The 16,620-nt window shown below is 56.3% G+C and overlaps 1 protein-coding gene across 1 annotated transcript; it reads right to left on the reverse strand.

Moving 5' to 3' along the window:
* Window positions 1-403: 403 nt before the first annotated feature.
* CRYBB2 (crystallin beta B2) lies at window positions 404-9,643 on the reverse strand. Its single transcript, XM_040463896.1, has 6 exons — window positions 9,537-9,643; window positions 7,885-7,964; window positions 4,862-4,980; window positions 3,522-3,654; window positions 2,213-2,355; window positions 404-667 (listed from the first exon to the last, which is right to left on the reverse strand). Exons 2-6 carry the CDS (start codon window positions 7,936-7,938, stop codon window positions 499-501), a joined length of 618 nt encoding a protein of 205 aa, XP_040319830.1. The 5' UTR covers window positions 7,939-7,964; window positions 9,537-9,643; the 3' UTR covers window positions 404-498.
* Window positions 9,644-16,620: the final 6,977 nt, after the last annotated feature.

Below are 16,620 nucleotides of genomic sequence, written 5' to 3' on the forward strand. Positions count from 1 at the left end.
GGGGATAACACGCTAATGGGGGGATGGCCGGCATTGGATGCACCTTTAAGGCCTGGAGCCTCCTTCACCTGCACCTCGACCTTGAGGGACCTCAGCAGCCACGTGGGAGGGAGCCAGGAGGTCAGCCGAGCCAGCCGCTCACGCGGCAAAGGTGGTGGCGAACCAGGCGAAGAAGCAGAGGTTCAGAGGGTTTGGACAACACGCCCAAGACCACACAGCGAAGTAGCTGCAGAGTTGTGAGTCTCGGCGAAGGCTCTGCTGTCGTGCCCCAGCCCAGACATTTTCTGGTTCTCTCGGTCTGGGGTCTCTCGCTCTCTCTCTCTCTCTCTCTCTCACGCACACAGGCGCGCCCGCCCGCCCGCAGCACCCAGCTCCCACTGGAGACGAACGGCAATGCAACGCACAAATTGCAAGTCACACTTTATTCACTCGCCAGGGGGTGCGGGGGGGGATTCTGGGCAGCAGACCTAGCCCCTGGGAAGGAGGAACAGGGGGGCACTAGTTGGAGGGGTGGAAGGCGCCCCGTTGGTGCCACTGCATGTCGCGGATGCGGCGCACGGACTGCACCTGGGGGTGGGGAGCCCCAAAGTCACCGCTGTCCTTGTAGTCTCCCTTCTCCAGCAGGTACTGCAGCCCGCGGTAGCCGGGGTACTGGTAGCCGACCCACCTGCGGGGCGGAGGGGAAGCAGACGAAGAGAGAGAGAAGGAGAGAAGCCTTAGGCCGTGAGGAAGGGTGGGTTTCCCGTTCATTTCACACTTCCTGATTGTCGAGCAGGAACGCCACCCTTCCGGCCTCCGGCCTCCGGCCTCTGCTTGCTTCCTTCTCTTGGTGGGGAGATCACTATCTCCTAAAGCAACTTTTGGCTGAAGGCCTGCTACTAGGGAAAGGTGACCTCAAGCCCACTTCAGCCTACAAGAACACAGGTCTCTTAACTGTCTCTGTCCACCCTCATCCCAACCCCATGCCTGGCTGCAAGGCCAAACGAGAGAGGAGGCTCGGTCCCAGGGCCCCTCCATTATCCCTTCATCGTTTGAAGTCAGCACCGTTTAGGGGGGATCCTCCACTCTTTTGAGCACCTAATGAAAGTTACAGTTTCTCCCCCCCCCCCCCGCCCCACACACAAAATGTCACAAAGCCCTGGCCTACAAAGACCTGCCAAGCCAACCCTTGCATATACCTGCAGCTCTCCCTCGTGGTCTTGTGCACTATATCTCTGCGCACCCATCACTTTCAACTTTGGAGAGTCCCTCCAACTCACCAGGCTCCTCCAACCCCAGGGCCTTTGCACATGCCCTTCTCTATCTGGAATGTCCTTCCTCTCTTCACACCGCATTTCCTACTCTTTCTTGGGATCTGAGCTCAACAGTCCCTTCCTCAAGGAAGGAGCCCAGATCTGCGTGGATTCTTCAATGGTTAACCGTTGACCCCAGCTAGACTGTTAGCTACACAAAGAAAAAGCCAGGTCTCTTGAATCTGCTCCGACACACGGAGCACTTAACGCGATGCCTGGCACGTGGCAGGACTCCAGCACTTGAGTAACGAGTGAACACACAAACGAAAAGGACTATGAACGCAGAGCCGTGCACACTATTTTTGGAGGGTGATGAACCCCAGAAAAGCCAGTCGGTGTTGGGTCAAACCAGCTCTCTTGAGGGGGGAGGGGGTAGAAAAAGGTCTTGGCGTGTCTCACTTTCCAATGTCTGTGGTGTCAATACCCCCACCCCGGCTGGTTTCGAGCCACCGATGATTCAGCAACCAGCTCACAGATATTCTGAAACCTTCAGAGTTGGCTCTTGCAAGCTGGAACCAACCACCGGCAGCACCCCACTGCCTGTAGCCCCTCTGTGAACCCCCAGAGGGTTTAACTTTGCCGGCACGGGCTGGGCTTTCTCCCCCCGTAGCCCTGTTAAGACCACGCAACTCATCCCGACCTCTCCTATACCCCCACCACCATTTATGGTCCCGCTCCTGGGGACTGAGGTTAAGGCCAAGCTTCCTCTACCCCCCCCCCCCCCGAGGTAGGGTATTGCCCCTGGAGTGGACAGCAAGGGCTGAAAGCCACACACAAGCTCGCGATCTCCACGCCCATTTCCCAGCGGGAAGACTGAGGTCACGAGTGTGCAAGATCAGCAGGGTTCGGGGCAGAGCGGGACTCAGGACCCCGGGGTCTGGGCTCCCGGGCGGGGTGAGCAGGGCTGGGTCTGCACTCACGTGCCACTCTGCACGCGCACCGACGACACCTTCTCCTGGTAGCCGTGGGCGTGGAAGCTGGGCACATCATCGTCTATGATTTCCATCTTCTTCCCCGTGAAGTTGGGGTTTTCATAGAGGATGATCTTGTGCTCTTGGCTGTCCTGTTGACAGGGAGTAGGGAGAGTGAGCGCGGGAGGGGGAGCGAGGGAGAGCCTTCGGGGCCCCATCTGCGTGCTGCGGTGTTGGGATTAGCGCAATCCATCTACAGCCCTCTGCCCAGTACCCCTGCCACCCGAGTGCAATTGTAACTGCAGGTAAACAGCGGCCATTTGTTGAGGTCCCACAGGCTACCTGCACGCGACACTCTGGAGTCTACACTTTAAGGCACATTCAATTCTCATAGGTCATGTTCCCCCCCATAGCCTCAGCCTGCTTTAAAAAAAAAAAAAAGGCAGCCACAATCAACACATACAGGGACACAGGCGGGTGGTGCCCCAAAAAGGCACTTGACATGTTTTGGCTTTCCTTCGTCGCCACATCTCTTCCCATCTTCCTGTTCCTGTGACATTTTCCTTAGTCATCCCCTTTAATCCTTTAAATACTCTTATGCTCTCTGGCAGATGAGAAAACCCGGGGCTCAGAGAGGTAAAGCAGCTTGCCCAAGGTCACACAGCTGGGAGCACCAGAGCCAAGGTAGGAACCCGGGTCCATGGGATGCAATGTTCTCCTACCTTCCATCAAGCTCTGGGGGGTACTAGACTGTGCTGGGGAGGCTTGGGAGTGTAACTGAGCATTGCTGGGCCCGGTGTCCTCCCTAAGAGCTCACATTCTCGTAAAGAATCAGGTTCAGAGATGCACCAGAAGGCCCCACCGGCACGAGTTACAAACAGGAGCTAAACTACCTTTTCCTCCACAGCAATCCCAGGATTTCTTTTCATGTTTACGATGGCTACTGTTTATTGCGCAATTGCTCTGTGATGCGTTCCCAACCCCGGAAAGCACCGTCTGTACGGAATAGAATGTGAGCGGCACCCCCGCCGGAGCATTTTGAGGTCTTGTGAATGGAGCCCCCCTGGGGTTGTGCAATGTGGCAACTCTCAGGCTGGGCATGTGGGAATCTCAGGGCCGCAGAGCCAAATATCCCCATTTTACAGACGGGAAAACTGAGGCCCAGGGAGGCGAACGGCTTCTAGCAGGTCACACAGCCAGGAAGCGCACCCTGCGCATTAGAAGGGTCACGATGCTGGAGGCGAAGGCTCCCTCCTGGTCCCTAAAGCCCTGGCCACAAGCAGCAGAGAGAAGAAGCAGGAAGTGACGGGAGGCTCACCACTTTGATGGGCCTCAGGGAGCTGAGGGAGTCCGTCCTCCGACTGCTGGTCCATGAGTCCCAGCGGGGGTACTCGCCCTTCTCGAACACAAACTGCTCACCCTTGCAGTTGGCTTGTTCGTAGCCCACCCAGCTGCAGTGGAGACAGAGAGAGGGGAGGTCGAGCCACCCCAGGCTTCCTCTGGCAGGACCCTGGCTTAGTCTCTCGAGCCCCCTGGGTGGGGGGGGGGGGTGGCTCACACTTGCCCAGCTCACCCATCAAAATCCAGACACCGCCAGTCCGAGAGCAGAATCACCTCAGCGATCCAGAACTTAATTTTGAACAGTAAACGGGTCATTAATAAAAATACCAAAAGTTTGGTATTTTTTGGAAAAAGACAGGGGAGTGTAAAGTCCGTTTGAGAAATTCTTCCATCCAAATGAGAAAAAAAAAGGGGGGGGGGGCAACTGAGAATCAGATGCAGTGCTTAAATGGTCAAAACCTCCCTCGTCCAGGAAGACGCGCTCCTGGGGCGCACAGACGCCCAGAGCGTGTTGGACAAGGGCGACCGGGCAGGGCCACTCTTCCGGCAGATCCTGACTTGGGTGGCATTTGTTGAACTCTGCAGAATCCCCTGAGAACCCTGAGTTGGGGTGTGGGTCACGTAGGACCCCCAGCCCCTCCAGAATCACTGACCTCTTGGGTCACCAGTGGCCACCCCCGATTCCTGAGGCTCTTGCAGAGAAGGAGTGGTCAAGGACCCACAGAGAGAGTCCCCTGCAGGCTCTGTGACCTGAGCAGGGCGGAATCAGATCCTACCAGCCCTCCTCTCCGGGGTCAGGGACCCAAGGCTGCCGGCCCCCAAGTGTGCCGGTGAATCTGCTGACGTCCGGCGTGGCCAGAATTTGGGAAGGGCACGGTGAAAGCAGGGCTGGGACGTCTAGCTTTAAACCGCCCAGGAGAGTGCAGATGCTCCGGGAGCCACAGACGGGCAGCTGTGCCCATGAGAGAGACTGTGTTTACCTCCCCACCTCGAGGAGGTGCCTGGCCTCCGTGTCAGGAGTTGCCTATGAGTTCTTTTCCTTCCCCCTCAGCGTGGTTCCTCTTAGCCTACGGAGGAGGAAGCCAAGCCTCAGAGAGGGAAGTTCTTGGTCCAAGGTCACACAGCCTGAAAGTGATCGAGCTGGGATTTGAATCCAGTTCTCGGTGACCCCAAAGCACAAACTCTCTCCATAGGCTGCCCCAAATTTCAGGGTCTAAGAGCACAGTGGGGGAGGGCAGGTCCCCCCAGCTCCATATGCCTCACCCTGGCAGCTCCCACCGGGCGAGCCCCCCTCCCGCACCCCACCCAGGCACATACGGTCCAGCCTGCACCAGGACGGAGCCTGCCTTCTCCACGCCAGTCTCCTTCAGGTTGGGGCAGGGCCCGCTGAGCTCGTGCGAGTGGCCCTGGAAGTTCTCTTGCTCAAAGATGATGATCTGTGACAGGAGGAGAGGGTGGGACCCGTCACGATGCGGAGGACCGAAGCAGGGCTTTGGGGGTGGGGAGGGGGCTCAGGGACCCTCGAGGGATCCTGACGGGCTCCGCTTTCGGGAGTCACAGACCCAACGCGAAAGCCAGACGGTCCTGCACCTGCCAGCTGTGAGACCTTCCTGAGCCCCTATTTCACCTCGCTGAGCCTCGGCTGCCCCATCTGTAAAATGGGAAGTGACAGCGCCTACCTCACGGGGTTGCTGGAAGGGCTCAGAGAAGCACAACGGTGAGCTCGCAGTATCTGCTCTGTGAGGGGGGAGGCAGAACCCTGAAAATGAAGGGACAACCTGCGGATCCCAGGCAGGCAAGTGGCAGAGTGGAAACTGGAGTCCAAGTTTGTCTGGTGCCGTTTCCGTTAAGGGCAGCGCTTTGCGAGCCAACGCGCACACAAGGCACCTGGGACCTCGACAAAATGCGGTTTCCAGGGCAGCACGTCTTGGGGGTGAGGCCCCAGATTCTGCATCCCTAACGAGCTCCCAGGATAGGTAGGGCTGTCTCCTGCTCCTGCTAGAGCCGAGCCGGCACCACCAACACACCTGACCCCGTTTGGCCCCTAAGACCCCGCATACCTGTGCCTTTTCTTTAAGCCCCCACGGGCTCTGCAGGTCTCCTCCCCCGGGACACTTCTTAGGGGGCCTTCCCTCCTTAAGGGGGCTCTCATCAGCCCGGGGAAGGGGGCCAGCAGGCTCCCCATGAGGGAGGCACAATCTCTGCAAGATGAAGGCGCCCCCCCCACCCCCACCCCACCACGGCCTCGCAGCTGCCACCTTGCACGATTCCTGAGCGCTTTTGCAGCCACACGTCCCCAGGGAGCGGCCCCCACCCCCGCCCCGGGTGGAGAGGCGGGCTCAGGGCAGCGGGCTCCTGGGAAGGGCAGCTGCACAATCTACATGGTCAGCACTGGCTGTGTAAACACATCCCTCTCTCCCAGGCCGGGGATTAGCTAGATAAAGGCAGGGCAGGGAGGCCCGGCGGGGCTCAGAGACAAATTCCATGGGCTCAGTTCAGCCTTTATGGTCACTGACTCGACCACGGAAGGGTCAGGAGACACGGGCTCTGATGTCACCCCTGTTGCGTATCCAGCTGGGCAACCCCAGCAAGCAACTGGGTTGCTTCCCGCCTCAACTGGCCTGTCTGTAAAATGGGGGAGGCTGAGCACTCTGCAGGGTTACCGAGAAGCAGCAGGAGCAGGGACATTAGGAGCCGACGTATCATCACCCTGGCCTGGGAGACAAGGAGGAGGACCAGGGAGGTCAGCCTCTCCGTGTATTCGAACGGCCCCAGACGGCCTGGAAGCTCAGTATTGTCACCGTGACTGTTCTTGCCATGTATCCACACGCGGATGCTGACATCTTACGCGATATCTAATCCTTTAAATGTGCGCTGTCCGGGGGCGCCGGGGTGGCTCAGTCGGTGAAACGTTCAACTTCGGCTCACGTCATGATCTCGCGGTTCATGAGTTCGAGCCCCGCGTCGGGGATCCTGTCTCTGTCTCTGTCTCTCTCTCTCTGTCTCTCTCTCTTCCTGCCCCTCCCCTGCTCACGCACTCTCTCACTCAAAAGTAAACATTATAAATAAATAAATGTGTGCAGGCCAGTGCTGCAGCCATTCATTGGCCACCTAAGTCTGAGGGACGCACTCAGGCCGTCCCAGTGAAGATGCACTGTCACAGAAGGTGACACATCAGATTTTGCAGGTTTAGGATAGTCAAGAAAGAGTGCCAAAGGGCTTTCTCATAATTTTTCTATTTATTATACGTTAGGGCCTATTGCGTTTAATAAAATAGAATACGCAAACTAATTTCTTTGGCTCCTTTGTACCTTCTTACCGTGGCTACGGGAAATGCTAAATGGCATGGGGGCTCGATTTCTACGTCTGTGGGCCAGCGCAGCTCTAAACAGCTTGCACAGGCCTTCGTGCTCCTCCTCAGACTCATGCAGCTCGGTCTCACCTCTGGGCCTTTGTGCTCCCTGTGTCCTCTGCCTGGAATGTTCTCCCTGACCCCCACCCCGACGCATGTGGCCGGTGACCCGGGCCTCCCCTCCCGTGTCGCCTCCTCAGAGAGGCCTCCCTGACCGCCTCAAGCTAACACCTCCTTTCCTCATTCATCCCGACTCGCTGAACTCAAGCTTCCCTGGCCGGAGAGGCCACATGTCAGACAAAGGGGCAGTGCCCGGGCGGACCCCTTGCCCAGGGTCCCTGAAGCAGGGGACCATGGGAGGGAGCCCGGCAGAGGCAGTCAGGGGAATGGTGGCTGGTAGGGGTTTGGGTGCAGACTGGGTGTGATGAGTCTCCCCTCACTGGACCCTAGGAGGGCGAGAAGGATGAGGGAGCAAAGCAGGCAGTGATAGCTGGTCTTGCCTCTTCACACCCACCTTGCCCCGTGATTCCGATTCTCCCCAATTTACAAAGGTGGGAACTGAGGCTCAGAGAGGTCAAGTGACTGGCCCGAGTCACACAGCAGGTCAGGAATCCCACCTCACCTTCAGTTCACAAGCCCCCTCTCGCACGGGACCGTGGGTCCGCCCCAGCTCTGGGGAGCCCCTGTGGGCAATGGGGTACGGGGTATGGGGTGAGGCAGAGAAACGTAAGTCTCCAGAGCCGGAAGCTGGTGTCAGGAATCCTGGGTGGTCGTGGGCTGGTGCAGGGGCCGGGGCGGGGGCGGGGGGGGGGGTGCGTCAGAATCACTGCCCCCTTGTGCGAGTGGGGGGACTGGAGCCCAGAGAGGGGCAGGGGCAGAGAGCAGGAGCTTCAGGAAGGAGGACACCCACTTGGACTTTACAGAAGGGAAACTGAGTCTGGAGGAGGAGTTCTGCGTGCCCCCCACCCTCCCCCGCATCGTTACCCACCTTGGGGTTGAGGGGCTGTGGCTTGCCCGCTTGGGTCTGGTGGTCTGAGGCCATGGTGGGTGGTCCTGTGCAGGAAAGACCTGGAAGATATGTGGGAAGCGGCAGTGAGGACCTCTCTGGGCCCTCTGCTTTCTCCCCTGGGTGCCTCGGGGCCCCTCCACTCCGGCCCTCAAGCCTTCTGGTATCCCTGACTCAGGATGTCCCAGAGCAGCAGGGTCCACAAGTGGCTGTCTGACTTCCCATCCTTAGCTTCATTTCTTGGTGCCCAGGATTGCTCCGGAGGGGAAATCGAGGTCTGCCAAGAAAGCGGTGATAAACTGGGGCTTCAAGCGGGGCCCCAGGTGGGTCCCCGTCATTCAGCTCCAGACAAAGGGAGCCACACAGAATGCAGCCCCATCCATATCGTGCAGAAGAAAGTTCCCGCTCAAAAGCAAAGCGCGGGCCACAAACCCCACTCACAAAGTCTCCTGTAACCCCAGGCCCTCACCCCGACTTCGTCCTCAAGACCCCCTCCCCCCGGGCACCCAGTACCCAGAATGCCCCTCTGCTGCTGACCTTCCCCCACTCCCCATGAGCGCCCATATCTGTGATGGACTCATGCTACGAGAAGGCGAAGAAGTGAGCGTAATGGTAGAAACTCAGGCACTGTGATAGGCAGCAGCAGGGAAGATTTCTTCCCTGGTGAGAACGTCAGAAAACGTTTTCCAGAATGTCTGGAAAGTTGGCACTCTCTTCCCCTTTCCCGCAGGAGGAGCAGTGACCCCAGCCTGCGTGTTTCCAGTGAACAGGAGACACCTGAACTCCTTCTCCAGAGAAGACACCCAGCCTTCCAGAAGCCCCTTCCACACTCAAGCCCAGGCCAGGACGTCCCCCACAGAGAAGAACTGCAAATAAGCAGCTTGGGGGCCAAGCCCGCTCTGTTCTCCTAAGTAACCAGCCCTGTGCACCTGTCACACGGCCAGAGGCCCCGCCATGCAGCCCCCAGTCGTTGACCGCCCTGCGCTGAAGGTTAAGCTCAATCAGGTCAACTCGGGTGCTGCCAATGTGGGCCTCAATTTCCTGTTCTGCAAAGTGGGGACAGTGATGGCGCCCGAAGATATCTGTGAACAGGTTGTGACGACTTGACCCCTGGGCAGCGGGTCCAGGATACAGCCAGCGTTTAGTGGCTTGGAATCACCTGTCGCTCTCAGAGATCCCCAGCTGCTTCCTGGCCACTAAGCGCTCCCCAAGGCTGGACACGTAGCAGGTGCCCGGGAATGTCTGCGGATTTGGGGGGCACTGGCTCACCGCCTTCGAAACGACGCTGGGCCTTCGCTGGTTTGATTCCTTCCACTAACAAACCCTCGGATTCTCCCCCCCAGTCACTAGCGACGCAAGGACGCTGATGGACTGGTTGACATTAATAGAGAAGCCTGTGTGCCAGGCACCGTGCTGGACCGTGCGCCTGTGTCACCTCTGACAAAGGAGGTTTGACGACCCCTCTCCCCATTTAACAGAAGAGAAGGCTGAGGCTTACAGCAGTGAAGTCTTTGCCCAAGGTCCTCTTGTCAGAAAGGGGGTGGCACCTGGATTGGAACCCAGGTCTCCCACGCTTTCCAACAGGGGATAAGGATGAGAGAAAAAGGCAAGGCAAGCGAGAGAGGCATTCTTACCAGTGACGCCAGCCTCCGAGAGCTCCCGTGAAGCCTAGCCGGCGGGAGGTGGCATTTATACCTTCCCCAGGAGTGCCGGTGCCGAGACAGGTGATCGCTGCGTCCCCACAGAAAGCAGGACGAGAATGCTGGGTTAAGCCCACACCAAAGCCCGGGTCAGCAAATGCCCACAGACATTGTGTCTCTGCACAATAATGTCATTAGCTTTTGGATTCGGCCGCGCCAGGGTGGTCAGGCGGCTGGGCAAGGGGATGTCCACTTTGCATGCATCAGCCGTCCGGCTGCCAGGACCGGGGGCACGCCGGGTTCACCGGTGTGGTCAGTCGAGCCCTGGGGGAAGGCAGACAGAGGCAAATCTCAGTGGCCCTGGGAAGAAAACAAGGGAAGGGGGACGGCGATTTGCCAGGGTCCAGCATCCGTCCGTCCACCCGTCCATCCACTCGTTCATTCAACAAATATTTATCTGGCACATAGTGCCAAGCTCCGTTTTGGGCGAGGTGAGTAGCGTCAGGGAGGGGACCGACCCCAGTCTGGACCATCCAGGAGAGCTCCCAGGAAGAGACAGAGTCCTCGGGGACGAGGGTAAGTTAGCCTGGGAAACCAGACGGGGAAAGGAGTTCCAAACAGAAAGGGGCCCTGTGCAGGAGCTGGCGTGCCATTAAAAGACTCGGAGGCAGGTTGAGGTAGCTCCAGGGGGGCAGGGGGCCTGATCCTGCAGGCCGGGGAGGGTGAACTTCACCCTGAATACCCTGCGCTGTCCCAACACCTGCTGTTCTTCAGCGGGTGCTCTTAGGACCCTAGGCCCCTGAGGTTTGGAGAAACCGCTCACATCCCTGCTGTGGCCTCCACCGCTGCCCCCGGGCACCTGGCCTTTATTCACGTGCCTCCAGTGTGCATGGCTCCCTTGCAGCCAGCCTGCGTCTCGACCGAATCCCAGATCAGGCAGGAGACCGGAAACAGCACTGGGGCTCGGAAACCAGGCTGGAGCAAGACTTGCCGTCCCCCACCTTCCACGGCCCCAACACACACACACACACACACACACACACACACACACACTCACAGTCGGCCACGCTGTTTCTGTCTGTAGCACTTCTCACCACCCGACGATGGCGCGAGTCGTTTATTTGCCATCTTTCCGATCAGAAGGTAGGCATCATGAGGGCAGAGCCATTGTCTGCGTGGTTCGCCGTGGTACCCACCCAGTCCACGGCCTGACACGGGCCTAGGAAGCTTTGCTAAGGCAGCTTAAGGCGACAGGAATCTGGGGTGTAGAACAGCGCAGCCTGTGTGGAAACGGTATGGCGGGTCCTCAGAAACTTACCAGTAAAGGGGCGCCTGGGTGGCTCTGTCCGTTAAACATCGACTCTTGATTTCCGCTCAGGTCATGATCTCAGGGTCTGAGGGATTGAGCCCCATGTCGGGCTCCGTGCTGACAGCTCAGAGCCTGCTTGGGATTCTCTCTCTCCCTCTCTCTGCCCCTCCCCCTCCCACCTCTCAAAATAAAAAAATACGCTTAAAAAAAAAAAAAAGAGGAAATTCTGACCCGTGCTACAGCATGGATGAACTGTAAGGACACGATGCTAAGTGACATAAGTCACAAAATGACAAATACCACATGATTCCACTTACGTGAGACTCCTGGGGTAGCGAACTTTATAGAGACAGAAAGTAGAACAGTGGGACCAGGGGCAGGGGGACGGGGAGACGGGGCGTTAGTGTGCAATGGGCACAGAGTTTCAGTTTGGAAAGATGAAAAAGTTCTGGAAATGGAGGGTGAGGGTTGCACAACACTGTGAACTGCACACTCAAAGTGATTAAAACAGTAAGTTTTATGTTCTGTATATTTTACCACACTAAAAATCGTGTCCCAAAAGCCCATCCCCCGGAAGTGTATCATCTCAGAGTTCTGGAGGCCAGAAATCGGAAATCAAGCAGGGCTGTGCTCCCCCTGACAACTCTAGAGGGGACATCTCAGCGCACTTGGCTTTGAGTGTGTTCTGAGCCATCTGCTGTTCTGGACAATGAGCCCAATCAGAGCTGGGTTCAGTCATGTCCATATGTCCCCAGTGCCTGCCTAGACCCAGCACATAGTAGGCGCTCAGAAGATATTTGTTGGCCAGTCGAATTCATTAACGAGTAAGAGATAAAAGAGAAGGGTGAAGGTGTCTTCGTTTGGGCTTTACCAGAAACAGACCCTAAGACAAGAGTCCAAGGGTAGGTAGTTTGTTTGAGGATTCATCCCAGGGAGTATCAGCAGGGAAGGGAAGGCAGCCGATGGGGTGTATCAGGGAGCAGGCCACCACGGTGTCTTCTTGAAATTAGGTGGGAGCCAATGTGATTCATTCTGTCCAGTGGATTCTGAGATGTCTCACGTGCCTGGTCATTTTAGTGCTGCTGTCAGGCTTTCCAGCGCTTTCTCTTCCATTGCCCTGAAATGACATTGTTGCAAGAGGGTGGAGCCTCCGTCAGGCAGGGTCCGTGAATGACCTGTATTAGACAAGCATTAGACATGTGGCATGGATGAGGAATAAACCATTATGGTGAAACCACCAAGACTTGGGGGCTGTTTGTTACCCAGCATAACCTGACTGATACATGCTTCACCGTGCTACAAATAGGATACGCCTTGGTGTCCCCAAATACAATTTAACCCTTAGACACTTAGGACCCTGAGCTAGAAGAAGAACCTCCGAGATCATCAAGTTGAAAGGCTCTCAACTCTAGCAAAACCAACACTCGCTTCCCATGACAGTCATTTTGTGACAGCCCCTTCACTTTCTTGGAATAAAACTGAAACTGTAACCCACCTACATACATGCTTTCTGAATCAATGCCTAATAAAATGCCCTAACTATATTATAAAGGAATAATAAATGAAATGTGTAATAATATGTATTTCAACATGAAAGGTTTGGACACAGCTATACCAGATGATGTGCAAAAGGAATTTGAAGTGTTTGTGCTACTTACAAATGACAAGTTTGGGGGGGGTGGGCGCCTGGGGGGCTCAGTCGGTTATGTGTCTGACTCTTGATTTCGGCTCAGGTCATGATCTTGTGGTTTGTGAGGTCGAGCCCCGCATCGGGCTCTGCATTACAGCAGGGAGCCTGCTTGGGACTCTCTGTCTCCCTCTGTCTCCCTGCCCCTCCCCCACTTGCTCTCTATCTGTCTCACAAAATAAATACATAAACATTTCAAAAGGCAAGTTTGGGTAGGAAGATAATCCTGGACTGAACGTGCGTTTGACATGTTCACAAACCTACAAGGAATTATCTTGAACGTCATACAGCCACACACACAGATTGGCCCAGAGGTGATTGATCAATGATGCCCAATCCACAGGCAATATTGCCACGGGCCCCATGACTTTACAAAATGGGGAAGACGGCTTGGCAAAGTTCCCGCCTGAGGACGGGGAGCTGGGGGACCTGCACACGGATTCGTGTTGACCCCTGGATGAGTCATTGCACAGGTCGTAACACCTAGTTGGCGTGAATTCCCCCAGAATCCCAGCTGCCCTGGGCACACCAACATTGTGAGCTCTTTTCTTTTCTTTTAATGTTTTTTAATGTTTTATTTGTTTTAATGTTTTATTCTCTCAAAAGAGAGAGAGAGAGAGAGAGAGCGAGAGAGAGCATGAATGGGGGAGGGACAGAGAGAGAGGGAGACACAGAATCCGAAGCAGGCTCCAGGCTCCGAGCCGTCAGCACAGAGCCCGATGCGGGGCTCGAACTCTCGAACCGCGAGATCATGACCCGAGCCTAAGTCGGATGTTTAACCGACTGAGCCACCCAGGCGCCCCAAAACTGTGAGTTCTAAGGGCTCTGGGGACGCGCACGGCACCTGCTACCATCCGGGGCAGATGAAAGACGTCCAGACTGAGGGCTGCAGAGAGGAGCAGCTGACCCCAGGGAGTGGGGAGTTGGGGGGTGATGGGTTCGCTGAGGCTTGCCAATGCTGGGGCCCTAGGAGAATGCCCACAGAGCCTGCGGCCCAGCTCCCAAGAGTCCTTGGGTTCCGGTCCTGCCTCCGTGAGCCCCGCTCACCCCCAGCTCCCCTTTTTCGCATGAAGCCCTTTTTGCAGCTCGGATTCTCCCCACGCAGCCCGGTTGCCTTATTTCCTTGTTTGCCCTGGTGTCCTTAGGATGAACCCCCATTACTGAGTTATTTGACTACACCTGCCTCTCCATTAAACAGATAAAGTGATTTCTTGACCCTCAGGCTCACTCTCTTGTCACCGAGAGATACTCTTACCTCACTGTCCCTCTCGGGTCCTGTCCCTGCACAAGCCAGGATTTGAGTCTGAGCCTTTCGGAGTTAGACAAGCCTGAGGTCAAATCTCGGCTCTGTCCCTCCCTGGCTGTGCGACCCCGGCAGCCGGCTCTCCCTCTCTGAGCTTCCTGGGCCGTTTAGGAGGATTGAATGTCTTAGAGGAAAAATGCCCTGGCGTACTTTGTGGAAAAGCAAGTCCTCCTTGGCACAATTAGTGGGGACCGAAGCACTGGACAATCACTTGGAAGTCAGTGACCTCCTGGGTTCCCCCTTGGATTGGGGTCTGGCGGCACCCCACCTCTAGAGTCAGCCCCTGCTACAGACCCTGGGGTCGAGCCCAGGCTGAGGGAGGGAGGGACCCACCGAGCCGGCACTGAGCCTTCTTGCGAGCCCTCCTCTGACCCCTTCACCCGGGAGCTGGTTATGGGCCTTCTTGGTGTTAGCCGAGACCAGTCACAGACTGGCCCAACGCCTAGAACACAGTAGGTGCTCAATAAATGGCAGCCACCTCCCCAGCCAGCAGCTACAGCAGCAGGAAGGGCTTCAGTTTGGCCAGCCACAGCACGGACAGCCGACAGCTTTGGAGGCAGACGTGAACTTGAGTCCTAATTCCACCACTCTGAGGTGCTGGCACCCGGGGCAATTTGCTTCAGCGCTCTGGGCCTCAGTTTCTCTCTCTGCCCACGGGGATGGGTGTCTCCTATCAGTAGGTTAGAGATGATACCGTAAAGCCCTTGGCGATGTGCTCAGCCCGTGGTGTTGGAGACAAGAGGGTGGTGGCTTTTATTATTGTTGTTGCCGCTGGTGTTTTTTTTTTTTTTTTCCTCTGCTGTGCGTCCCTGCCCCTGACGGACAGGTCGCAGTGTATGGGGCTCAGGGGAGGATGTCCCAGAGTCAGCACACAGAGAACAGACCTCAGCTCTGACACTTCTGGTATGTGCGACCCCAGGAAGGTGACGCTGCTTCTCTAAGCCTCGGTTGCTTCATCTGTGAAATGGGGTGAAGAACTGGGCTGGCCTGTCAAGGTCATTCTTAGGGCTCAGTGATTCAGATGACGTCTGGCATTCAGCGAGGACTCATTTATAAAGCAAAACAAGGCCTCTATCCGTGAGAGGGTCGAGGGGGCGGGTCTTGGGGGGCATATGGGGGGCAAGGGGGGAGCTGCCATCCTCACGTAGCAGGAGTCAACCCCGCCTTTTGTCTGCCTGGTTGCTGGGTGCCCCTCACCCTCCACCCGGAGCCTGGTGCCCCACCCAGCTGTCCCCTGCACACCAAAGTAAAAAATAATTCAAGGTGATGTCTCGGCTGTGCATATATATTTTTTAAACACGCAAGCAGAAGTAACTGACAATTGCTGTATTCTTTTCAGTGCCTTCCCCGAGGCCCCCTCAGTCCTCCCACATACCAGCTGCATCAGCCATGGGCAGGCCGCAGGTGGCTGGGAGGGGCTCTGGGCACAACAGGGGAACAAAGTCGGGGAGACATGTAGGGCTAGTTCATGGAGGTGGGAAGGTCCAGGGCGGGTCCCTGGGGCTGCAGGAAGCCAGCTGTCACCTGACTGGCAGAGGGGACACTCCCTTCTCTTCTCACTGGGGCCAGAGACGCCCATGGATGCCCGGCACTGCCACAGCACCCCCCTCTGGCCAGATGAAGGCACTGAGGCTCCAAGCAGTGACAGGTAGGAGGTGGGATGGGTTCTCAGGAGACCTCTGGGAGGTTCACAGGGCTGCCGATGCAGGGAAAAGACAGAGTCAGGGAGGCCACACCACCAGAGCTCAGCCAGGGGCGTCCCGGCTGGTGTCCCTGGGTCCCCCCTTGGCCCCATGGTCTACACTCTGTGCCACAGCCAGAGTGATCCTGTTAAATCGTGTCTTGCCTCGCTCAGACTCTCCATGGCTCCCACCTCCCTCAGAGAAGGGTCTGTGCAGCCCTAACTGCCCTGGCCCCACACCCTCTCTGACCACTCCCCCTCTCTACTGCTTACTCCTTTCCAGACCTACTGGCCTTGTCTTTGCCATGTCTCCATCACCCAGCCACACTCCTGCTTGGGACCTTCACACCCATTATTTCTCTGCCTAGAATGTTCTCATGGTTCATTCAAGTCTCAACTCCAGTGTCACCTCCTCAGAGCAGAGTTCTCGGACCCCACTCATTACCTCCTATCGTAATATTGCACTTCCTTGTCTATAGCATTTGCTAACTCCTAACATTATATTCGAAATCTACTTGTTTATTTATGTAAATAAATAAGAGGCCCACTGTCTGTCTCCTCGAAAGTGAACCCCATGAGGGAGGGACTTTGTTTTGTTCCCTGCTGTGTCCTCAGGCCTTGGACAGGGCTGGCATTTGCTGAATAAATTAATGAAAACAGACATGGCAGAGAGATGAAGGGGGACATGATGGATAAATGGATGGATGGGATAAAGGAAGGGTGGATGCAAGGATGGATGGATGGATGATGGATGGATGGATGGATGATGGATGGATGGATGGATGGATGGGAGAGAGGTAGGATTGATAGATCAATGGGAGGATGGATAGAAAGAACTGATGGATGAATGGATGGAAAGATGGATAGAAAGAGGGGTAGATTGGAGGAAGGATGGATGAATAGGATGCATGGATGGATGAATGGATGGATGGATGGATGGATGGAGAGTTAGATGGGTGGATGGATGGATGGATGGATAAATGGATGGATGGATGGATGGATGGATAAATGGATAAATGGATGGATGGATGGATGGATGGATGGATGGATGGAAAGATGGATGGATAAATGGATGGATGGATGGATGGATGGATGGAT

This window comes from Herpailurus yagouaroundi, unplaced genomic scaffold (genome assembly GCF_014898765.1).
Source record: "Herpailurus yagouaroundi ecotype Mexico unplaced genomic scaffold, PumYag 428, whole genome shotgun sequence".
Taxonomy (NCBI): Eukaryota; Metazoa; Chordata; class Mammalia; order Carnivora; family Felidae; genus Herpailurus; species Herpailurus yagouaroundi.

Excerpts from the sequence above, each read along its gene's own strand:
- CRYBB2 (XM_040463896.1), bottom strand. The coding sequence starts at position 7,938 with ATGGCCTCAGACCACCAGACCCAAGCGGGCAAGCCACAGCCCCTCAAC. Across the intron at positions 2,356-3,521 it reads CCCTGAGGCCCATCAAAGTG|GACAGCCAAGAGCACAAGAT; the intron begins GTGAGCCTCCCG and ends CCCTGTCAACAG. Across the intron at positions 668-2,212 it reads GTGCGCGTGCAGAGTGGCAC|GTGGGTCGGCTACCAGTACC; the intron begins GTGAGTGCAGAC and ends TCCGCCCCGCAG.